A 25354-nucleotide genomic window follows, 5' to 3' on the forward strand; every position below is an offset into this window, starting at 1 on the left:
CCCCAGGCTGCGCCAGGTGCCCCTCCTCAGGTGGGCACAGCTCCACTGACTGTAAAGAATTTATTAGGATTTTCTCTTTATAGGTCCAAATGCCCCAGCCGGCTGAGCTCCTTGAGGGCTCTCCTCTCATTTGACTGCGTCTCTAGGGCTTAGGACATATCAGGTGCTCGATAAATGTTGGAGGAACTGAAAAAAGGACGCTGCCCGGTAGGTCCCTACGATAAGAGGACTTGCACCTCGAGGGTAAGATACGGGTGCCTGTGTATGGCCACAGCGGATTCTTCCCTTCTATTTTCTCTCCACAGGTAAATCCTGGCTGAACAAATGCTGAACCAGTGCAGGGCACGCCCTTTGGGCCTGAAGATCAAGGAAAGCGTTTTCAATACGGGTCTGTGGTGGGGCCTCCAGAAAGAAGCCACATTTCTCCTCTGGCTGTATTTTGCTTGTACATCTCGTTTTTTAAGAGCCAGGGTAGGTTTCATCTACAACTTGCTTCACCCACGTCTTGAGGCAAAAATAACTGAGAATATTCTGGCCATATTCACAGAATTCATTGACATTCCTTAGCTCTACCTACTGAGTTCTCTCAAGTACAAGTCAGTGATTAAGTCTTGATAGATTATATTTATAGAAACAAATACTGCCCGATCACAGGTCTTCAGCATTTAGAAATAAATATTAGGCATTCTGCTAAGATGCCTATCTAGTCCAGGGCTGACACAGCAAGTGGATAAAATGCAGATAGTTTCTTTAGGGCTAATTCCAGCTAACTAAAAGAATCATGAAATTAATATTTCTCTCTAAATATAACAGGGGTACATGTAGAAATTTTTGAAAATACATAAAAAAGAAAATTAAAAATCACCTGCAAAATTCTACTGCTGGGATATAGCCACTGCTACATTTTGGTTTCTTTTCCTTTTACATTTGTATATATCCACAAATACTTTTATAAGCTATATGAATATTTATGTGAATTTAAAAACAAAATTAGAATGATATTTACGTGCAGTTTCATGAGTCGCTTTTTCACGCAACATTAAATCATGAATGGTTTTTGCATGCCATTAAATGGTCTTCAAAAACCAGATTTTTAAAGGTGGCAGAGCATTCCACTGCATCTGCTAAGGTTTCACGTCATACCTCACCCCAAGTACATGAGTGTCACCAGCTCAGTGAAAGACTAAGAAAAGCTTTCTTATAAAGTTCCAGGTTCTCTGTAGCAATCACGTACCCACGCCCGGTGGTCGCCTGTCCACATGGAGCCACAGCCTACGGTGGCTGGACAGCAGACCTCTCACACCCATGCTGGAGGGGCTGGCCTGCCAGGACAGAAGGGGAACACGATCCGTCTTTGTCCCGTTACTTGGCAGGGACTTGGGGAAAGGGTGTGCAGAAGAGAGATTTGCTGAATTTCAACTCCTCGCCATTCTTCAAAAGTAAAAGCTCCTAGAGGAAGCTACAGTAAACCCTTCGCCAACTTGTGATGCCTCCAAAGGGGCATCTATCACATTCAAGACCCTTCTTACCTACCAAATTTTTTTTTTGTGGTACGCGGGCCTCTCACTGTTGTGGCCTCTCCCGTCGCGGAGCACAGGCTCCGGACGCGCAGGCCCAGCGGCCACGGCTCACGGGCCCAGCCGCTCCGCGGCATGCGGGATCCTCCCGGACCGGGGCACGAACCCCTGTCTCCTGCATCGGCAGGCGGACTCTCAACCACTGCGCCACCAGGGAAGCCCACCTACCAAATTTTAACCCTTGTTGAAAATCTTTCTCAAATGGACAAGACAGTTGATAAAAATGACTTTTTCTCTGCTTATGGCAGATGACTGTCTAATGCCTCACCTCATCTTTCCAAAGTGCATTAATGAATTGTCAGGCCTCCAAGATGCCCACATGTTCATACAAACTCAACGTTCAGCTTCCAGCCCCCGTGCCCACCCTCGGGGAGCCCTCACCCTGCTGGGGCCAGCAAAACTGCAGGAGAGCACGGACAGGATTTTACTGCAACCATTCGTTATGTCCCTGCTTCTCCCTCTGAACTCGGACATCCGAGAGAGCAGCGCGGCGTGCCCGACTCACGGCAGGCACGCGATAAATGTAGAAATGTATTTTATACAGACCTGGACTTTTCCCCTCAGGTGTGGGATACCGCCGCAGCAAACGTATGCTGTAAACCGAAAACTGGGACATAAGTCCTCACACAGGTCTGACAAGAAAGAACATAACCGGCCCCGTAACTGCTGTTGCTGCTCTCCTGCCCTTAGAAGCTAAGACTGACTGAACACCATGTGCTGGACACGGACGTGTGTCATCTCACTTAATCCTTACAGTAAACCTAGGCAGCGGGTACTGCTGTTATCTCTATTTTACAGATGAGGAAACTGAGGATTACAGGCATTCTTGCCCAAACTATGAAACTGGGATTCAAAACCACGCTGATTCTAAAGGTGTCACCCCTAGACATGACATTTGATTTTCAGTTCTTTGGGAGGGGGCTATAACGAATACATGTATGAATGCTGCAAAACAACCTGTGAAAAAAAATCAGAATGACTACTCTCTTTCTAACTTCATAGAAAATGGGATTGATTTAAAGCTCTGATAACATCCATCCCCCTCACCCCTCAAAATAATAAGGATGAGAGAAAAAAAGAGTGACTATTATTCTCTTAATATTCACCCACCTTTGGCTTTATGGCTTAGTTAATTCTCAACGATTTATGCCAATGGAGAGGAGGTATGGATAAATGTAACCCAGCAGTGTTAATCTATTTTGGGGGGGGGGGCGGGGGAGGAGGTGGTATATAACGGCCATAGGACTGGGAGTGCTGCCGTGTTTTTTTGTTTGTTTGTTTCTTGTTTTTTAAATTTTTATTTATTTGGCTGCACTGGGTCTTAGTTGCAGCATGCGGGATCTAGTTCCCAGACCAGGGATCGAACCCAGGCTCCCTGGATTGGGAGCTCAGAGTCTTAACCACTGGACCACCAGCGAAGTGCCATTTTTATTCAGTCACTCCTGCCACTGACTTGATGAGTTTCAGGTGCTGCAAGGGGCCAGGGAAAGGCTTCTACTTAAGTGTAGGTTGCTACTCTGTAAGTGGGAGACTAGCCAGGGAAAGTGTTACAGTCCCATCTTAAGGGCTCTATGCACTTTAGCATTTTCTTACATTGCCATTTATTTTCATAGTATCATAGTCCAACAGGTTGAGGGCCATTTTCAGGTGGAGAAAATGAGAAACAGAATGAAAGAGACCACCTAGCTCCACATACAGTATTAATTTCATTGTCAAAGGTCAACTAACATCAACGATAACAGAAGTTCTTTTGCACTTGTAAATTCCCACTCTGTGGGACAATCTCTGCAACATAAGCCATAAGTACTTTCCGTTCGGAACCCCACGCTACTCCACAAAAAGAATCTCCGAGTTTAAGAAAGGGAGAAATGGGTGAAAGTGGTCAAAAGGCACAAACTTCCAGTTATAAGATAGATACGTCCCAGGGATGCAACGTACAGCATGGCGACTATAGTTAACAGTCCCGTACAGGCATACCTCGTTTTGTTGCACTTTGAAGATATTGCTGTTTTTAAAAATTGAAGTCTTGTGGCACCCTGCATCGAGCAAGTCTACTGGCTCCATTTTTCTGATAGCATTTACTCATTTTGCGTTTCTATGTCCCATTTTGGTAATTCTGGCAAGATTTCAAACTTTTTCATTATGATTCTATTTCTTATGGTGAACTGTGATCAGATCTTTGATGTTACCATTACAAAAAGATTATGGCTCACTGAAGGCTTAGATGATGGCTAGCATTTTTTAGCAATAAAGCATTTTTAAATTAAGGCATGTACATTGTTTTTTTAGCCATGACGGTATTGCACACATAACAGGCTACACTACGGTGTACACATCATCTTTATATGCACTGGGAAACCAAAAAATTCATGTGACTTGCTTTATTGTGATATTCGATTCATTGCAGTAGTCTGGAACAGAACCTGCAGTATCTTTCAGGTATGCCTGTATTGTACATTTGAAAGTTGCTGACAGAGTAGATCTTAAAGTTCTTATCACACACACACACACACACACACACACACAAAATGTGTAACTATGTGAGGTGATGGATGTTAACTTACTGTGCTGATCATTTTGCAGCACATACATATATCAAATCCTTAAGCTGTACATCTAAAACGAATACAGTGTTACATGTCAATTTTATCTAAATAAAACTGGAGAAAAATAAAGGGCTCAGGAATCTCACTTTCATTAAACCAATTATGACAGAGTGGTTGACTCTGGTGGCGTTCTTCCCCTGCGCTTAGGTTTGCTGGTACCTAGTGATGGAAAAGGACTACAAAATGCTGTCCCCCTGCTGACCATGGTTTCCTGCATTTTGTCATCTCTGTTTCTCCAGTTTAGATCCTTTCACGGCCCACATTCAGCCAAGAAAGCACAGGAAAGAGGGAGCCTCATCTCCCCCACGCACCGCCCACCGGCATCAAGACTTTGACATTCTCTACACATTCCACAACCAGTCTAAGCCATACACACTGAAGATGACAGAATTTGGGAGTTGCAAGTAAGAGAAAAATGAGCATGGTTAAAAATATCGGAGACTGCAAACATGTTCTTTATAGAGAAGTGAGAATTAGCCAGGGTTTAGTGGCAGTCATGGCTTTTAATGCTATTTAAACAAAATAAACCTTTCATATTTTAGAACTAGTGAATGAGGTCCCTCCCAGATTTTTAAAATAAATCTGACAGGCCCACAGAGAATACATCAAAATCTTTCTAATCTACCTATCTCCATTCTACGTCCTAGAAATCTAGACTGAGTGAATAACACATAGAAGATGATAGTTGCCAAATGATCTTGGTTATAGCTATCTCTTTCCTGTGGTGGCCTTTTAAGGATGATCACTGCAGCCTTGGGATCTGGTGGCCGCTGAAATACCCGTTCTCCCTCTTGTCATCTCAGCAGCATGGATTTCCCCTTCATTCATTTGAGATAAGAGTGGAGAAGAGAAAAGCTGAATCCGTTGTTTTAAGCCTTACAACTCCTGGTCTTGTAACACATTCTTTTTTCCTACACAGTCCTACTCTCTTCCCCCAAGTTTTCACTGCCTGGAAGGTGGAGGTTGGGCAGCCTCTTGTTCTGTAGTGGATGAGATGTGTCCCACTGGGGAGGTGACTAGAAATCAGCTGCCACCATAGTGAGTCTAGAATGCAGAATAGGTCTGGAGCGCGCCGGTAGGTCCAAACTGGCTTTTCTTGGGAACCCTAATTCCCTTTCTGCTCTAGTCTTTTAAAATTTTCATCTACCTGTCATTAAAAATTGAAAATATCACAAGCTGAATTTAGCATAGATTCTAAGTCATGGAAACAAGCTTAGAGAAGATAAAGCGTAACATTTCCTGAAGTGTGTTCTGCAGAACGCCACCTCCGTGAGACGCTCTCCCCAAAAGAGGCTACCACGGCCAAATGAACTTGGGAAACCAGGTTCACTCCACCCCCTCCCGGTGTCTGAGCCTATTAAGGGCTCCGCAAGGTCCCAGAGTAAAGGAACTACGTTAAATTCACATGCTCATGTTTGTAGGGGGGCTTGAGCTTCCCTTCCAAGACCACAGGATTTCTATGGGAAAAATGCTCTGAATTTCAAATCCAACTCTCCGTAAACTGGAAGCCTCCTAGACATCATTGGGTTTTCTTGGTGATAAGAAATATTCATAAAAACTTCTTGTGACCCATAAAAGACCTACAAGGTCAAAGTAGCAATAACTGTAATTAAAAATGTACATGTACTCATACACATCAGCTGAAAGAATAAATGTATACTTAAGGTATTCTTTTCTTTTCTTTTGCCGTTTGGGCAGCCTGGGGGACTGATTCATACCAAAAGAATTTTAAGGCTTCAAGACTGGACTGAATATTGAACTGCCCTACATAAAGATACAAAATCCATGCTCAAAGAGGTTTTTTTTTTTAGTGCAAGCAAAGCTTGGTGCATCTCAAAATTGCTCGAAGGCCCACGTCAAGGATGGTGGCCTTTGTTACTATTTTTGAAGTTAGACAAACTGTTCACCTAGAGAGGATTAAAATGGTGGATTTGTGGTGTAAGATGAAAATCTTCTGGAGCTGAAACCAGACTCCTAACCTAGTGAATGTCTACATTAAATCAAACCTCTGGATGAAAAGACAAAAGGTGAAGCAATTCTCCACTCGTTTTCCAAATGTATCAGGAACATCATGTTGATCTCAAAACTAAACAGTTGACTATTTTTTCCCCACATTTCACTTCTGTATTCTGGCGTCACATATACACACGCTTAAAAAACTCAAGAGGCCAGATGGCCCATGGGCATCATTTTTAGCTTTAATAGAGAACAATGTTTTGGATACTCTTATGAAGGCAAATTATATATTACTCTAAGACCAATTTAGAAAGAAATGCTGCAATACCCAAGGGAAGGGTGGAATTCATCCTGACAATACTGGAATACTAATGTTGACATTCAATGAAAACACTATATAGATGCAATATACCAATAGAAGGCCTACAGAGTCTATGCTTTCTTTCTATTGTTTCTATTTTATTTATTTTTTCTTCTATTTTTTTTTCAATTCTTTCACAAGGGCAGGGGGAAGACTTCAGACCATAAGTACACTTCTAGAAAATCTATCTTATGTCTTTTAGCAGAAAAAGTCCAGGCTGTGAATTGTGAGGTCAGAAGGCAAGGAGAGAGAAGAGGTGGTGTGGGGGAAGCTAACACTGAACGTGCATTATTTATGAACGCTCTACATATGTTCCTTCACTTCAATCCCAAAGAAAACCTGTAAGGTACAATCCCTGTGCCTGTTTTATAGACAAAGGAAATCAGGACTCAGAAAAGCCCTGCAACCCGTCTAAGACCAGGGAGCAGGCAGCGAGTTGGGATGTAAACTCTGAGCAGCCTGTTCTTTCTATGACACCAGAAGGCAAATCCCAGAGAAGGGTGTATCGTGCAAACCAAAATGTATGTGGACAGAATGGAATTTTGCTGTTTTAAGAAACAATTGCGGGACTTCCCTGGTGGTGCAGTGGTTGGGACTCCGAGCTCCCAATGCAGGGGGCCCGAGTTTGATCCCTGGTCAGGGAACTAGATCCCACATGCATGCTGCAACTAAGAAGCCTGCATGCCGCAACTAAGGAGCCCACCTGCCACAACTAAAACCTGGTGCAACCAAATAAATAAATATTTTTTTAAAAATGCTAAGAAAAAGAAACAATTGCATGTCACAAGAATGGCAAGTTATGTCAAAGGCACCAGAAACCTAATGCTGACAAGGCTTTAATCAACACTGCCGATCCCATGCAAACAAATGCATCCAGAGATATCTAGAGCAGCCTTTGAGGGCTTGGCTTTGCCCTCCTTACTGTTAACACAGACCACCTGTATATTATTCTCCTCATGCCTCTCAAGATAGAAAAAAAAAAAATTAAAGGCACATAGCATTCTTTCCTGTTTTCAATCTTCAAAACTTGAAAGGGATGGGCCACATGCAGCCCGATACAACGTTCTGGGCATGAGCCTAACATCCCTTAGGATGGGGTAAATTCTGGGTTACTGTGGTCCTTGGTCCATGGGAGTTTGTCAGAACTAAAACCGATTGCTTCAAGCAGTCTTACCCATGACATTGAACTGTGGGCTGGCCTCTCAAGAATATATTATACTGCAATTTCTGTGTAATTCTTTAAACACGTGTATTTCAAAACTTGAGCAGAGCAGAATTGTCAAATTAAAGTGACATTTTAGAATTCTTCTGATTACAAATTATTTCATGGTTGTAGCCGTCTCTGTTCTGTCTGCTTCAAATTTAGAATGCCCAATGTACTACAATAGAGTTATCCTCAAGCAATTTGTACCATCTTGAAGGTACAAGAAGGAATACTTGTTATTTTCTAGAATTGCTTCCATTTTCCAAGTTTGTAATATATGGGCTAGTTTTTAGACTTAATGACAAATAGGACTATAGGTAGTGTTAACACCATAAGGACATCATAACAAGACTAACTTCTGAATATGGGCCGTATTCAAATGGACCAAACCTTGCTGTTCCCAATTATTATTTATAAATGTCTAATTTAACTACTATTCAATATAGAAAACCACAAATATTGTGTGAGGCACTGAATTTATTTTTCCTCCAAACAAACCTAGACTATCATACCCTACTACTTAGAAATGGCTACCAAAGAAACCAACAGACATAGCAAAGGAACAGAAAGGCTGGAAGACATTTACTTTATTTTGGTACCAGAGAAAGAAAGGAACGCGTCTGATATGAAAAGTGAGGTTAGTAACTGAGCAATGACCGTTCAGAGACTGGATAGAAGTGGAGTTCTAAATTTAACGAATGAATGAAAATATAGAAAAAACTCAGAAAAGCCGAGTCTGCAAAATACCTTACACCAGGTATACCTTAAAACTTGGTAAACAAGCCAAGCATCTAAATTGCAAGCTGGGCTTTCAATAAAGTCCAGGTATATTCAGGGAAATATTTAGTTTGTCCAAAGAGGGTAGTTACTCACCACATCGAAGGCAGTAAACACGTGACAGTAGTGGTGATTGGACTTCAAATCTTTTGTGATATAAGCGAATGTTGAGAGGTCTTCTGGGTCCTGGGCAGCACAGGAGATATTACGAATTTCATGTTCGGCAATGATGTTCTGGAAGAAATGACACAAACGACCGTTGTTTTCCTCTGCCAACCAGCATATTTTAGAACCAAGGCAAATGATCTGGGAAGCAGTTGCTTTCCCTCGTCCTAGAATGTTCTAGAGCAGCAACACTCAAAGTGATTCAACACACTATCCGTGGGCAAAGGTACACCAGGTCTGGAAGGAATGCTTTCGTTTAATTAAAAACAACCTAAAATAGTCCTGCCCTGGAGCAGCAGTTCTCACATGGTGCTGTGTGCAGAAGCAGTCCGGGTGGCAGACACTTTTTAAAAAAATAGTAACTACTAAGCATTTTACTGTTTCCATTTTCCATGCAGAGCCAGCGCTGCCTCCTGCTAACTCTGTCTGGAAGGGATCACCTGCCATGTTGTTCTGCCTGCCGGGAGGCTGATCCCTCACCATCTTTTACCTGTTGTCTTGTGTCTGGCCCCTAGCTCCCCAGAGCCAAGGCAGGTAGGCGAGGGCGCCTCAAGGCACTCTCTCGTGAAGACTCCGTGGAGACTAAGGTGTAAGGGTGGGATGAGGGAAACACCACGCTGCATGCTAGATGCAGCGCCCCGTGGATGACAACACTTTGCTGACTATCCCCGCTGTGTGTAATTATGAGTGGTGCTGTGGTTATCCTCGTCATCAGCTCACAGGTGGTGACACCAGTACTCAGACAGTGTAAGTTATGCAGGGCAGGTAGTGGAACTGGGCCTGAAATTATGTTGCAATACCTCTCAGCCCCACCTCTCTCTCACGGTTTAACATAATTTCATTTTTTTCTCTCGGCTAGCACTTTTTCATGCCATCTCCCTGCCAGCCCCCTCATCCCAACCTACCTCTAAGAATAATCGGTGGGAGGTAACCGAGGAAAGGTTTAAGTACCAGTATCCCGAAGCACAAAATAACCAAGGAGCATCATCTGGGCTGCAAACCCAGCCAGAAACTTCTTTTGACACACTGATGTATTTCAGAAGCTAAAGATTTCACGTAATCATGCAAACATTTCTTAACCTCACAATATCCCATTTATGTTTCTGCAGTTGTCATAGATCTAAAACCCTCAATGCTTTAGTTACCCTAATTACTTTGTAGCTGCAAAGTCTTAAATAACCTGAGCGAATATAATGCTCCGTGTATACCCATCAATGCCTAAAAATGCTTACAAAATGCCCTTTCCTGCCAGCGCCCCCAGCAAGTACTTCACGCCCCTCACTCTACTGAGCTATGTGGTTGGTAAAGCAATTACAGAATTAACACATAAAAGAAAATTAAGACGTTCTTCACAGTGACACTGTATGTTGAGGCTACACGCAGCGCTGTCAAAAATAACTCAGATTGAAATCAGAATCCCATAAACAAGTAACCGCCTATCGCAAGATAGAGTTTCAAAATAGAAGGCGCTGATCCTCTTCTGGCATCCAGATAGCATTTCTTCAAGGAGAAAACTAAATCAGGAACGCCGTGAGTCTTAAATTTAAAATTAATGAGATCTGCGTGGTCTTTACAGGTACGATGTTAGCAGGTGCTGAGAGCCTCCACCATCATTTTAATTGGGGGCTGCTTTTACTTCGGGAAGTCTGTGGATTTGGTCTCACCTGTCCAGGATCCACTATTACTGAAAACAGAGCATTGGCTCCAACTTTTAACTAAATTGGCATTTTGTGTTCTTGAGACTTTTTTTTTTTTTTTTTTTTTTACTAGCATAAGGTTGATCAACTTCTCGGGAAAGTGTTAACAGTGAAAAGTGCCCCGTGATTTTTATTGCACTGAATTCCCTGAATCTCGCCAATTCACAAGATGCCACTCCTGACAATTTTCAATGGTGTGTGACAGCACTGTGGCCCAGGGAAAAATTGTAAAGTAGGTAAAGTGTATCTTTGGAGATCTCTCTTAATTATGAACCGCATGTTTGCATCCTCCCCAAGTTTGTATCTTGAAATTCTAGCCCCCCAGTGTGATGGTGCTTGGAGGTGGGCCTTTAGGATGTGATTAGGTCATGAGGGTGGAGCTCTTGTGAATGCTATTAGTGCCTTTACAAGACAAGGCAAGAGAGCCAGCTGGCTCTCTCTGCCGTGTGAGAACACAGCAGAAAGACGGCCATTTATGAAGCAGGGAATGGGGGTTCTCATCAGACACTGAATCTGCTGGTGACTTCATCTTGGACTTTCCAGCCTCCAAAACTGTGAGAAATAAATATTCATGGTTTAAGCCACGCAGTCTACGGTAATTTACTATAGCACTAAGACGTTTTCCCTCTTTCTGGATCCTCCCCCCCAATTTTCTGGAAACCGGCCCCCTCTTCTCTAATCTCCAGGAGCCCAGGGCTGTCTTTTAAACTCTGAGGCCTGCCCTCCTCTGTGTTGCTCCATGTCCCCAAATCAGCCTCCTCTCCCACTGCTGAAACTTTTATTCCTCTGTTCCCATGGTCTAAACTAGAGGAAAGGCAAGCTAATACAGACATTCTACAATCAGTTAAGAATAACTCATGTTATTGACACTCAGTCTTCCTAATTGGCACTTAAAAAATTTGCTTTTAAATGAATTCATAGCAATGGACTGTGCAGGGAGGTATTTTGAACAGAACTTCCCAATATATCCGTGGTGCTAGAATGTGGTGAGGACCTGGGATCTCACTACTGATGTAGCTGAGCAGGGGCCTTCTCAGGACATACCCCTCCCTCACGTCCTCTGCTGTACCCCCTCTCAGAAGTACCCAGATAATAGTATCTCGTGCATATTCCCCGAGTTTTTCAGACACTCAAAACCACCACCAAAAGGAAGAAATTAACTACTGATGATCACGAGCATGTAGCCCCCAGACCTCCCAGTGCCTAAGGACTGATCACCATCAACCAATCAGAAAACTGTGCATGAGCTGATCACGTACCCGGGGACGCCCCTCCCTCGCCTGGCCTTTAAAGACGTTTTGCTGAAACCCTCTGAGGAGCCTGGGGATTTTCTGGGCAGGAGCCACCCGTTCTTCTCCTTGCTTGGCCCTGCAAGAAACCTTCCTCTGCTCCAAACTCTGACGTTCGGCTTGCTCAGCCTGACTGTGCGTTGGGCACACGAATGTGCATTAGGTGGCGCTGAGACACGGCCATCAGTCTGCGCTGCCCACCTCTGCAGAACGGCGAGGCTAGTTCTCTATGCGTACGATGATTCCACGACTAAGGATACTACGGCTGTAGGTGGAATGGAGACTGCACAGTTGTTTCCTCCTTGGAGAAGTCAAGGAAGGGTACATTCTTTCCACCCTGTCATTAGTGGCTCCTCCATAAACTAAAAGCTGGCCTCATCATGAGGTACAGGTGATGTTCCTCAGTTTACAGTGGATGCCTGTATGCAGCTGCGCCTCCGTATCTAAGCATGTTCCAAGGAGACTAGGGCTTTCAAAAGGCTCAAGCCAGGACTGGGGTCACCCTGCCGCTTCTTTGGCTAGAAAATTTGGCAGCTCAGTACCCTTCAACAGGGAGCGATTCTTTTTCTTGTCTGTTGCCTTTCATCATCTAGAGAAATAGCTAAAGAGGTATCTGGCTGGTGGGTGTAGAAGAGACTTGTTTGGTTCAGCCAATTAACAGAGACGGTCTCAGAAGGGGGTGCGATAACGAAGCGATGGAGCCTAGGAACTGGCCTCTCACCGCTTCCCTCACTCCCGACTACGACAGGTGGGGCCCTTCTCTGAGTCTCCTCCGCAGGCCAGGCCTTTTCTGAGGGAGACGATGCAGCACCCCTCCAGAGAGCGCCCCCCACATAGAGGCAGCAGCCCTGGTCGAGGGCTACCTGGAGGAGACCTGCAGAGAGGGTGGTGCAGATGAGAACAGCACACACTCTTGATTTGACTCTGAGCTTTTTAGAAATATGTGCTATAAAAAACAACTGGCACTTGTTTAGGCAAAAGTTCCAAGTTAATCTGTGCCTAAAAAAGTAGCATAAGCCCTGTTTGAAGGTGACATTCAAAACAAACAAACTGGGCTTCCCTGGTGGCGCAGCGGTTGAGAGTCCGCCTGCCAATGCAGGGGACACGGGCTTGAGCCCTGGTCTGGGAGGATCCCACATGCCGTGGAGCGGCTAAGCCCGTGCGCCACAACTACTGAGCCTGCGCTCTAGAGCCCGTGAGCCCCAACTACTGGAGCCCGCGCTCCACAACAAAGAGAAGCCACCACAATGAGAAGCCCGCGCACCGCAATGAAGAGTAGCCCCCGCTCGCCGCAACTAGAGAAAGCCCGCGCGCAGCAACAAAGACTCAACGCAGCCAAAAATAAATAAATTAAAAACAAACAAACTAACAAACCAACCCAGGCACTGCATTGTTCCTAATTTAGCTGGATGAGAAGACTGAGGAGGGGGTCACAGCAGGAAGGCAAAATGCAACCCACCCTCAGCCAAGCACTGGACGTGGGGACGGTGTCACCTCTCGGAAGACCCTGCTGATCTGAAGATGGGTCTGGAACTAAGCAGTTGTAGCCCTCTTGGCAGAATGCCATGCTAGAGTACCTCTGGCCTATGGATCTACAGAAGGCTGGTGTGATTTACTATAACATTTTAGTATAAATCTAATCCAAGTTCCATTTTTAATTCAAGATCATTTTCCGCTTCTTCCTTCTTATCAGGTTTAGTGATTCAAGTCACTTCCCAAGTTGCTAGGTAACAGGTTTACAAGTTTACGACTAGGCACCTAACCCTTCCCCATGAACTCAGCCAAAGCTGGTACTTCATATTAGAGTAAAAGGAAAGAAGTGCTTTGCTGGAGGGTTCATCTTTCACACAGGCTAATGGGGGCTAAAAGGAGTGGAAGAGTCATTAACACCTAATTAAGTATCCACTGCACGTCAAACGAACTGGTGGAAGGTAGCATGGAGTGAAAGTGAAAAAGCATTAGGTTAGGGAGTGGGAAAGTTAAGTTTTAGTCCTTCTCCATGACCAGCTACCTGTGTGACTGCAGGGCAGTCACTTAGTGAAGGTCTGAGGCCTTCGATTACTCTACGCGTCCAGTGCAGGCTGAACACCCCCTCTATCTGACCAGGGTAGGGTTACAGAGATGCGATGGTTAGGAGAAGACTGTTTAACGGTAAAGTACAGGGGGCTTCCCTGGTGGCGCAGTGGTTAAGAATCCGCCTGCCAAAGCACGGGACACGGGTTTGAGCCCTGGTCCGGGAAGATCCGACATAATGCGGAGCAACTAAGCCCGTGCACCACAACTACAGAGCCTGTGCTCTAGAGCTCGCGAGCCACAACTACTGAGCCCAAGTGCCACAACTACTGAAGCCTGTGTGCCTAGAGCCCGTGCTCTGCAACAAAAGAAGCCACTGCAATGGGAAGTCCGTGCACTGCAACAAAGAGTAGCCCCCGCTCGCCACAGCTAGAGAAAGCCCATGTGCAGCAACGAAGACCCAACGCAGCCAATAAATAAATAACCCAAATCAGCCTCCTCTCCCACTGCTGAAACTTTTATTCCTCTGTTCCCATGGTCTAAACTAGAGGAAAGGCAAGCTAATACAGACATTCTACAATCAGTTAAGAATAACTCATGTTATTGACACTCAGTCTTCCTAATTGGCACTTAAAAAATTTGCTTTTAAATGAATTCATAGCAATGGACTGTGCAGGGAGGTATTTTGAACAGAACTTCCCAATATATCCGTGGTGCTAGAATGTGGTGAGGACCTGGGATCTCACTACTGATGTAGCTGAGCAGGGGCCTTCTCAGGACATACCCCTCCCTCACGTCCTCTGCTGTACCCCCTCTCAGAAGTACCCAGATAATAGTATCTCGTGCATATTCCCCGAGTTTTTCAGACACTCAAAACCACCACCAAAAGGAAGAAATTAACTACTGATGATCACGAGCATGTAGCCCCCAGACCTCCCAGTGCCTAAGGACTGATCACCATCAACCAATCAGAAAACTGTGCATGAGCTGATCACGTACCCGGGGACGCCCCTCCCTCGCCTGGCCTTTAAAGACGTTTTGCTGAAACCCTCTGAGGAGCCTGGGGATTTTCTGGGCAGGAGCCACCCGTTCTTCTCCTTGCTTGGCCCTGCAAGAAACCTTCCTCTGCTCCAAACTCTGACGTTCGGCTTGCTCAGCCTGACTGTGCGTTGGGCACACGAATGTGCATTAGGTGGCGCTGAGACACGGCCATCAGTCTGCGCTGCCCACCTCTGCAGAACGGCGAGGCTAGTTCTCTATGCGTACGATGATTCCACGACTAAGGATACTACGGCTGTAGGTGGAATGGAGACTGCACAGTTGTTTCCTCCTTGGAGAAGTCAAGGAAGGGTACATTCTTTCCACCCTGTCATTAGTGGCTCCTCCATAAACTAAAAGCTGGCCTCATCATGAGGTACAGGTGATGTTCCTCAGTTTACAGTGGATGCCTGTATGCAGCTGCGCCTCCGTATCTAAGCATGTTCCAAGGAGACTAGGGCTTTCAAAAGGCTCAAGCCAGGACTGGGGTCACCCTGCCGCTTCTTTGGCTAGAAAATTTGGCAGCTCAGTACCCTTCAACAGGGAGCGATTCTTTTTCTTGTCTGTTGCCTTTCATCATCTAGAGAAATAGCTAAAGAGGTATCTGGCTGGTGGGTGTAGAAGAGACTTGTTTGGTTCAGCCAATTAACAGAGACGGTCTCAGAAGGGGGTGCGATAACGAAGCGATGGAGCCTAGGAACTGGCCTCTCACCGCTTCCCTCACTCCCGACTACGACAGGTGGGGCCCTTCTCTGAGTCTCCTCCGCAGGCCAGGCCTTTTCTGAGGGAGACGATGCAGCACCCCTCCAGAGAGCGCCCCCCACATAGAGGCAGCAGCCCTGGTCGAGGGCTACCTGGAGGAGACCTGCAGAGAGGGTGGTGCAGATGAGAACAGCACACACTCTTGATTTGACTCTGAGCTTTTTAGAAATATGTGCTATAAAAAACAACTGGCACTTGTTTAGGCAAAAGTTCCAAGTTAATCTGTGCCTAAAAAAGTAGCATAAGCCCTGTTTGAAGGTGACATTCAAAACAAACAAACTGGGCTTCCCTGGTGGCGCAGCGGTTGAGAGTCCGCCTGCCAATGCAGGGGACACGGGCTTGAGCCCTGGTCTGGGAGGATCCCACATGCCGTGGAGCGGCTAAGCCCGTGCGCCACAACTACTGAGCCTGCGCTCTAGAGCCCGTGAGCCCCAACTACTGGAGCCCGCGCTCCACAACAAAGAGAAGCCACCACAATGAGAAGCCCGCGCACCGCAATGAAGAGTAGCCCCCGCTCGCCGCAACTAGAGAAAGCCCGCGCGCAGCAACAAAGACTCAACGCAGCCAAAAATAAATAAATTAAAAACAAACAAACTAACAAACCAACCCAGGCACTGCATTGTTCCTAATTTAGCTGGATGAGAAGACTGAGGAGGGGGTCACAGCAGGAAGGCAAAATGCAACCCACCCTCAGCCAAGCACTGGACGTGGGGACGGTGTCACCTCTCGGAAGACCCTGCTGATCTGAAGATGGGTCTGGAACTAAGCAGTTGTAGCCCTCTTGGCAGAATGCCATGCTAGAGTACCTCTGGCCTATGGATCTACAGAAGGCTGGTGTGATTTACTATAACATTTTAGTATAAATCTAATCCAAGTTCCATTTTTAATTCAAGATCATTTTCCGCTTCTTCCTTCTTATCAGGTTTAGTGATTCAAGTCACTTCCCAAGTTGCTAGGTAACAGGTTTACAAGTTTACGACTAGGCACCTAACCCTTCCCCATGAACTCAGCCAAAGCTGGTACTTCATATTAGAGTAAAAGGAAAGAAGTGCTTTGCTGGAGGGTTCATCTTTCACACAGGCTAATGGGGGCTAAAAGGAGTGGAAGAGTCATTAACACCTAATTAAGTATCCACTGCACGTCAAACGAACTGGTGGAAGGTAGCATGGAGTGAAAGTGAAAAAGCATTAGGTTAGGGAGTGGGAAAGTTAAGTTTTAGTCCTTCTCCATGACCAGCTACCTGTGTGACTGCAGGGCAGTCACTTAGTGAAGGTCTGAGGCCTTCGATTACTCTACGCGTCCAGTGCAGGCTGAACACCCCCTCTATCTGACCAGGGTAGGGTTACAGAGATGCGATGGTTAGGAGAAGACTGTTTAACGGTAAAGTACAGGGGGCTTCCCTGGTGGCGCAGTGGTTAAGAATCCGCCTGCCAAAGCACGGGACACGGGTTTGAGCCCTGGTCCGGGAAGATCCGACATAATGCGGAGCAACTAAGCCCGTGCACCACAACTACAGAGCCTGTGCTCTAGAGCTCGCGAGCCACAACTACTGAGCCCAAGTGCCACAACTACTGAAGCCTGTGTGCCTAGAGCCCGTGCTCTGCAACAAAAGAAGCCACTGCAATGGGAAGTCCGTGCACTGCAACAAAGAGTAGCCCCCGCTCGCCACAGCTAGAGAAAGCCCACGTGCAGCAACGAAGACCCAACGCAGCCAATAAATAAATAAATATAGATTAATTTTAAAAAATGATGAGCATTTGGAAAAAAAAAGAAAACATCAAACATGAACAATAAGCTGTGACTTCTGGTTGTGTCTTACTACAGGCTTAGTGCTCCCAAGCACCACAAATTGTGAGGTCTTCACAGATGTCTATGCGTCACAAGTCCTTCACTTCAAATCAAAGTGGTTCCCCCCAGATGCTTCCCAGGGGAGGAATCTCCGGTACAAACCGAAAGCAGGACCTGGAGTTTATCAGTCTGCTCCTTTCCTGCTGTGGGTATTAATTAGAGGCTGGTCTTTGTACAGGACCAAGTGGCACGCGTGATGCCACTGCAGACACTGCTGGATGAGCACAGTTCCTTTCATACCACAACCTGAGGACGATCCTGCAACACTGGCTCCTCTGCGCCCCCTGAAACCAGGCCTTCAGCCCTGGCTGGCGGTGTTTCTCAGCCTTCCCCAAACTCCACCAACGCAGCCCTACACCGTTTCTTTCTTCCACCTTCTAATACAAGCTCTCTGTTTTGGCTTCTCACACACTAACTCCTAGACCATGGCCCCGAGTCACCCACCCTCTCCCTATCCACCATTAGACTGGGGTAGGTCACTACGTCACAGGACACTGGGGTGGGGACCCTGTGCAGCGCCAGTGTTGAAGTCGATGCCCCCAGATTCCTGAAAAAGCCAGGCACACGTTGTCACATAGTCATAGAGAGGTTGGCTCCACGTGCTACCAACATATGCACTTTGCCTTTGCTCTGGATTTTGAAAATAGGCTGAGGACCACACTGTAAGGACTTGAAAGAAATGCGGGCCTTCTTTATTTAGTGTCTTTATTCACACAATTATCTTTTGCATATCTTTCAGTGCTTAGATTTCCAGAGTAGTCATTAGTGAGCAGAGATCTATGAATAACCGATCTAAGTACTGGCGACTGAAGCAGAAGCATTTCCTCAAAGTCTGGGAGATCAAGATCTACGGCCCTTGATGTGTCTGTAAGCAAAAGGCCACAGAGCCGATAGCGCTCTCTCCTTCCTCTGATGGTGGAGAGTGGGTTAGAGAGGATGCAATTAATACAGACACACCCAGCCATACCACCAGCTTCATGGGATGACAGCCTTAAGACTCTGGAAACTTCTCAGGGCAAATACCACTTGTTCAGAAACTGTCAGAATCCAAGCCTGCTAAGGTTGTTAATCTAAGAGAGTGTCAAACTCATAAGCTGGTAACGTATTGCCATTCATGTTTTTCAAGTGCAAATGGGGTAGAGACAGTTGTTCCAGGTTAGGTAAAAAAAAATCCAAATGCCAAAGCCTTTCTTGAAATTTAGATACAGTGATAGCAATGCTATCTTCAGTCAGAGTTCCATAAAGTTTTGAGACTTTTAAAGCCAACTGACTATAATCTAGGGCTAAAAGAAGTTTGTGCACCAGCAACTAAAGTTGCTTCCAAGAAATAAAAAAGCAAATCAACTGGGATTTTTCTGATCAGAGTTGCCATAACTGTAATCTGACAGCAGTAACTGTCAATGACATACTGCCGGGTTGAAGCATCATTCCACGTAAGGCATCTGACTCTGAGAGTGCTTTGGATATCATCAACTAGCATGATCAGGCTGAGTTATCAGCTTTCTGCTTGAGTTTCAGAACTGCTTCTAAACCTGGGAGGTTGTTCTAAGTAGACTTGGGGAGCTTGGGCTTATCTGACTGCTGACATAGCAATCTTCTTCATTACAGAAAACAAATTGGGAAGGCTTTGAATTGGTCGATTCAGATGCTCAGGTTTATTATAGATGGTCAGAGTCACTGCCCACGGGACATTTCATTTCCCTGGATCTAAATCCAGTTGCTGTGGTCCTAAATTTCCATTGTTTAAATTCACCTGTTTCATGACTTTTGTTTCCTTTCTCCAGAATGGAGTGGATCCAGCTGGGAGGACTAGGTAGGCAGTCCAGAAAACAAATGGTGTTTACCAATGGGCATCACCTCATTTCCCCTTTTTCTACACTTTATTGGTTGGAAGGATGTAAGACTAAAATGCAGGACATTTGGGGGTTTTGGAGGAGGAGCAAGTCAGGTTTGAATTTATGGAGGGTGAGAGTGGTCATACCTGAGTTTTCTAGTCTAGCACCTGCACTCTGTCATCTTTGCCAAGAAAGGACACTTTTTAAGTAAAATGCAACCCAGATGTCTATACTCCACCTTAGGGCCCACAAGCTGTTCCCACTGTGAGCACAAAGTCACTGCAGAGTCACAGCACGGCCTGAGCTTCTTTTCTGATTGTGTCTCTTAAGAAAACAATACAGTTGGAACCCTCGCTTCCATCTCAATAGTTGAGAACGAAATGCAATTATATGATGTAAACGCCAGAGCATGGGTTCCTCGTGTCAGGTATTCATTACATACATCAAAAGAAAGCACAGGCCTATCTCTGGAGAAATGAAAAGACAAATGTTCTAGCCCTTCACCTGGTAACAAACACTTCCTCTGATGGAGGAATGATGACACTGGTACATTTTCACACTAGACATGATTTTTTTTCTGTTTTAATATTCTCTGGATCCAAAGGGACATGCCAGATACTGAGTGGCCACAGTCTACTAAGGAAGGTACCACAGAAAAGTGAAAGCAAAATATGTGTAGGAATCCTAGATCAAGCCCCCAAATGCAATGTGCCCATCTCTGTGTGTGTGTGTATACAGTTGTTTTAGGGAGCATGAAAGTCAGGGGTGAGGAGTGATTAAAATGGGGGATGTTGGGTATGATGGGAAGCAAAGGATTTTAGATCATTTACTCAGGACTGTATCTGGTGTCTAAAACAAAGAGAGATGCGGTACCCACCTTATTTGTTGCATCAATAAATTTGACTCCTTTATATGAGACTGAAAGAATAATAGTAGGGACCTTCTTCATTTGCTCTGTAGACTTCTGAAATTAAAATTAGAAAGCTATTAGAGCAGTCTGTGTTCCATGGCAACTGTAGCACATAATTTTTTCTCTTGAAAGATAAAAATGAGCTCAAGTTAAAAACAATACACACACACACATCAAACACACCAAACACACTCTCATTTAAATGTATGTCTCTCTTCTCCTGGGCTTAGCTATGGTTTGGGTTTATAAAGTATCTGCTTTGCACTTGAGGATCTAAAAAGAGCTTGTTCTGCTGCTTCATGTGTGTGAAGGAATACGCCCTTTCCCTGACCCCAAGGGGGAGAAATGAACAGCTCTGTCCCCTATGCAATTTCAAACGACTATTCTTTTGACTAGAGTTAATCCATGTCAGATTGAACTCTAAGGATGAGTTTAGCATTAACAACATACATGCCACCTCTCCCCATTTCTTCCCAGTCTCTCTTTCTTCAAGGCACAAGGCATGCCTGAATAAGTACTTAAAATAGGGATTTAAAATACATCATTGTGGGGACTTCCCTGGTGGTCCAGTGGTTAAGACTTTGCCTTCCAATGCACGGGGTGTGGGTCTGATCCCTGGTCAGGGAGCTAAGATCCCACATGCCTCGCGGCCCAAAAACCAAAACATAAAAACAGAAGCAATATTGTAGCAAATTCAATAAAGACTTTAAAAATGGTCCACATCAAAAAGATCTTTAAAAAAACACATCATTGTGACTTTTTCTTGGACCTGGCCAAATCTATAAAAGCTGATAGTTTACAGCAGAAATGCTCACGGCCACATAGGATATAATACCACTCCATGACAACTGAGACCTCTGGGGGCAGGCTGTATTTTCAGCCACAGCAAAACCGGACAGTGCAGGCAACCTACTTTATCATTCAGAGCTGCTGTAATCCCTTAAGCTAAGTTCTTACGATAGATGTTCACAATGGCTGAATGTGCTTATGGCTTGCAGCTTCTACAGTTTTATACATCTGCATAAAGTTTCTCTGTAATTTAGCATCTGCCTTTTCTGGTTAGTTTCATCATTCATCACAGGTCATTCACAGTCTGTTTACTTCATTTCCTGCTGTGGATACCCCTAATAATCACATTAAACATCAAGAAGAACCTACCTGACAGTTAGCCTGATGGATTTTCCAGACAAGACAGGTGAGAACATAATAGGAGAGAAAATACATAAAAAGGTGAGAGGAAACCATTTCAGTAATTCACAGCACAGACTCATTTAAACAGTAAAGAGAATAGGCTCTACAGATATATGTTGATGCAGTGAAACTGTTATTTTAGAGGTTACTGCAGGCTTTTCCAGACCCTGTCTCTCCTCTGCTTTTACTGTTTTCTCATCGTTCTGTTTATTGCATTGCACAGTCTTATTATGACTGACATGCAAGAGCCTTCTGCTTTGAGTGTTCCACAACCAGTTGTCTTATGTATATTAAGGAAACCGAGAAAAATATGAACTTTCTTGATTTCTTCATTTATACTACCCATTTTCCATTTTTAAACTCTGAAAATGTGACCAGAATGAAAGGAGGTTGGATAGTGTGAATGAAACTCATTGAACTCAATAATGATAATTATATTTCATCTTTCCCTTGAGCCATGGAAAAGGTGCTTCACATTTTCCTGGTTTTTTTTTTTTTTTGCGCTACGCAGGCCTCCCTCTGTTGTGGCCTCTCCCGTTGCGGAGCACACACTCCGGACGCGCAGGCTCAGCAGCCATGGCTGACGGGCCCAGCCGCTCCGCGGCATGTGGGATCTTCCCGGACCGGGGCGCGAACCCGGTTCCCCTGCATCGGCAGGCGGACGCGCAACCACTGCGCCACCAGGGAAGCCCCATTCCTGGTTGTTTTTGACACATCTTTTTGATAGCTACTATATCCGCGTCAAAGATAAAGAAAATGGATTACTGAGAGTATTACTATTTAATATTAACTGTTTCATATAGTATAGAAAAAAGCAGCTCCCTCGAAGTGCTTTTTAACTAGTTTTAAAATTACCCAGACTCGGGCTTCCCTGGTGGCACAGTGGTTGAGAGTCCGCCTACCCATGCAGGGGACACGGGCTCGTGCCCCGGTCCGGGAAGATCCCACATGCCGCGGAGCGGCTGGGCCCGTGAGCCATGGCCGCTGAGCCTGCGCGTCCGGAGCCTGTGCTCCGCAACGGGAGAGGCCACAACAGTGAGAGGCCCGCGTACCGCAAAAAAAAAAAAAAAAAAAAAAAAAAATTACCCAGACTCAACAGTTTTCTTTTGTGATTGCCAAAAAGAGATATTATGAAATTGTAATGTAAGGAGAGATACTTTTATCTTTTTTAATGCTTTATCCAACCAACTCTTAGCAATGTGCAAGATAAAGTGAAGGCAAGGCTAGAGGAAATAACATGCAGTGTGCTGATTGTAAGGCAAGGCCATGGGCTGAATCTGTAGAGAGGGGGCAGGAACAGACAGTGGTTTGGTGGACTGAATGTGTGTGTGTGTGTGTGTGTGTGTGTGTGTGTGTGTGTGTGTGTGTGTGTGTGAAGAATTCTTTGCAGAGAGTAACAATGGGTTTCAACAAATCACCTCGCTCATCTCTTGCTGTGAATACATTCTCGTGGACAGATCTGTCTGTAACATGAAATAATATACACCTAACCTAAGGTTAAAATACCAACATTTCATGTAGTGTCAAGAAAAACCCCCTAAAGAAAAGAGAAAAACCCATTTGTCATTCATTCAGCAATTGAGTGGTTATACTAGGTAGGTGGCCCATGTGCTGGAAAAATGCAGAGTCTTCTTCGGGGGATGTCACACAGACCTCAGATTGTGTGCAGACTCCGGTCTGCTGAAAGTGGTTGTCTAGTGCAGTGTTGAGAAGGATTCTGAGCCTGTGTCTGGGCTCCGTCGTAAAGAGGGCTGGGAACGACGTCTGCCATGGGAGAGGGAGAGGAAGGAGAAGCACACGAAGTACACATCACCATTCCTGGCTTGGTCTGATACAGAGAGCAGCTACAACGCAAATGTTGACAAATGTGACAGAGATGTGAACAGAATGCTTCCAGAGTGCTGAGCAGGAAGAGGCTCACTCTGCATGAGGGAGTGGGCAAGTCCTCATCCATTCATTCAACCAACACCAGCTGCCTGCTAGGGGTGACTGACCTGGCTCTTAAAGGTTGGATAGGAATTTTCCATGTGGCAGAAGAGGACACAGAGGCTGTTTTAGCCGCAGAATCAACACACACATAAACATCTGGAAACGAGAAATAATATAGTGGGTTTGGGTAATTGGTGGGAGATGAGGCTGGTACAATAGGTTTGGAAGACTGTGACTTACTCCACCAAGCTGGGATCCACTGGAAGCTTTTAAGTAGGGATCAGATCTCTGTTGCAGAAAGATAGTTCTGCTGGTTGGATGGACTGGAACAGCTAGAGGCTGAATGCAGGGAGGCAGGAAGCTGTGGTGTAAATTCAACTGAGAGAACCTAAGCACCTGAGTTGAAGTAGATGCTCTGGAGAATGGAAGGGGAGCCACCATTCTGATAAGGAAGAATCAAGAGGATCTTCTGACTGATCCGGACAGAAGATGGGTGAGCAGGAGGATGCCACGGACAAAGAGGCCATCAGCCGAGATAAGGAACACTGGAGGGGAATGTCCTTTTGCATGAAACCCTCTTGAACGTGATTATCAGTTTGATAATCAGGTGGGGATGTCCAGTAGGAAACTGGAAATAAGAATCAGATCTGGAAATCCAACCACATTGAGGGGGTGGCTGAGGATATGGGAGCAGATAAAGTGGCTCAAAGAGTGAACCAGAGGAGGTCTAAGAATCACCCCTCAGGGGATGGTTAATACTTAAGAAATGGGTAAGAAGAGTCAATGAAGGAACCTGAAACCTGACAGCAGTATCACAAGTTAAGAAGAAGATTCCTTAGAAGGTGGGAGCAGTGCCTGATGCCAGGAGGACTAAAAAGGCCTAAAAATCTGTGCCTAGCACAGCGGCTGGCACACATAGGAGTGGCTGCTACTTTTACTGGGTTTCCTGGGTGAAAGCCCTGGTTTGGGCAAGTAGAAAAATTTGTTGCTGATTTGATCAAGAGCAGCTTCAGGACAATGGTGACAGCAGACACAGAAAAGAGCACGGTGCAATGAGTGCCAAGAGGGGGACCAGAGAGCTAGAAAGACAGGCAGGTCAGGACACAGGCTCTTAGGCTGAAATGAGGGCATCAGTGGTGATTTCTGTCCTGATACAAAGATTTCACATCATATGTCCAGCCAAGATGAACTAAGAAGAAAAGATAAAGGATGGTCATTTCTTCCTCTTTCATGGGTGGCGAGAATCCCCGCTTTCCTAACTGGAGGCTGCACTGGGGTCCCAACGGTGCAGGCTGTGTGCACAGGCCTCTAGGAACGGCGGTATTGGGGGTGGCCACAGGTTCCAACCTGCAGCCCAAACTGTACTTCTTTTTCCACTGAGTCAAGATAAGAAGATGATGGATCTGGCCAGCCACAGAGTTCAAACGGGCTGTGGGAGGTCTTCAGGGTAATGCACCTCTGTTAAGGCGATTATATTTCTGTAAGAGATAGGGACCCAACCTCTTTCTGGACTCTAGAATCTAGAGGATTTTCTGATGGTGTACTTTACAGAGCTTTAGAGAGGTCTATTCACACATAATTTTAATGAAAGATGAAAGCGCACAGAAAGAAGGTAAATATACTGAGTCTTCACTGGCTAACCAGGGAGGCAAGAAATCCAATAAGCGCTTCATTTTAGGAAGGCTTTTCAGATATCAAAATGTGAGCTCGGAGCTTCAGCCTGATCCCAGGCAGCTGAAGTCCCACCCTCCCCAGCTTCTCTTCAGTGTTGTAATCACCTTCTTCTTCTGCCCAGGGACAAAGGCACATAAGTCCGGACACCACTGCTCAGGTTACAAAGCATCTGCTCTCAGGCAGCTTGGTTTCTATGACCTATCTTCATGCTTTGCTGTGTTTCTGGATGGTGAATACTCCCATATGTGTATGTTAAACATTGAAGCTTTATTTATTTGTATAAACAGAATTCTCTTCTTCAGGCCCATTTCCTCAGTAAAATGCTCAGGGCAAACTTTCTTTTGTGGTTCCCTTTTGTTTCTAGTTGCTTTTTACTATGCCCCACTCTGTGGAATTTCTGAGGTTTCCCAGAGTTCTCAAATCCCCGCCTTTCAGTGCCGGCTTCACAGGAGAGACTAACTTGTAACGAGGACCTTTGCATACCTAATCAGCTACATACTCACGGGTAATGCCCCAAATTAA

General features: G+C 45.2%; 1 protein-coding gene across 18 annotated transcripts in view; it reads right to left on the reverse strand.

Moving 5' to 3' along the window:
* The window catches only part of ANKS1B (ankyrin repeat and sterile alpha motif domain containing 1B), a 1202038-nt gene that overhangs the window by 28991 nt on the left and 1147693 nt on the right, over nt 1-25354 (reverse strand). For all 18 annotated transcript variants that reach the window (XM_024127227.1, XM_024127226.1, XM_024127225.1 and 15 more), the window contains 3 exons: nt 21197-21208; nt 20006-20092; nt 8578-8715 (listed from right to left, as the gene is read on the reverse strand). In XM_024127227.1, coding sequence (XP_023982995.1) covers nt 8578-8715; nt 20006-20092; nt 21197-21208 — 237 coding nt within the window. The remainder of the gene's footprint in view (nt 1-8577; nt 8716-20005; nt 20093-21196; nt 21209-25354) is intronic.

This window comes from Physeter macrocephalus, chromosome 6, assembly GCF_002837175.3.
Source record: "Physeter macrocephalus isolate SW-GA chromosome 6, ASM283717v5, whole genome shotgun sequence".
NCBI lineage: Eukaryota > Metazoa > Chordata > Mammalia > Artiodactyla > Physeteridae > Physeter > Physeter macrocephalus.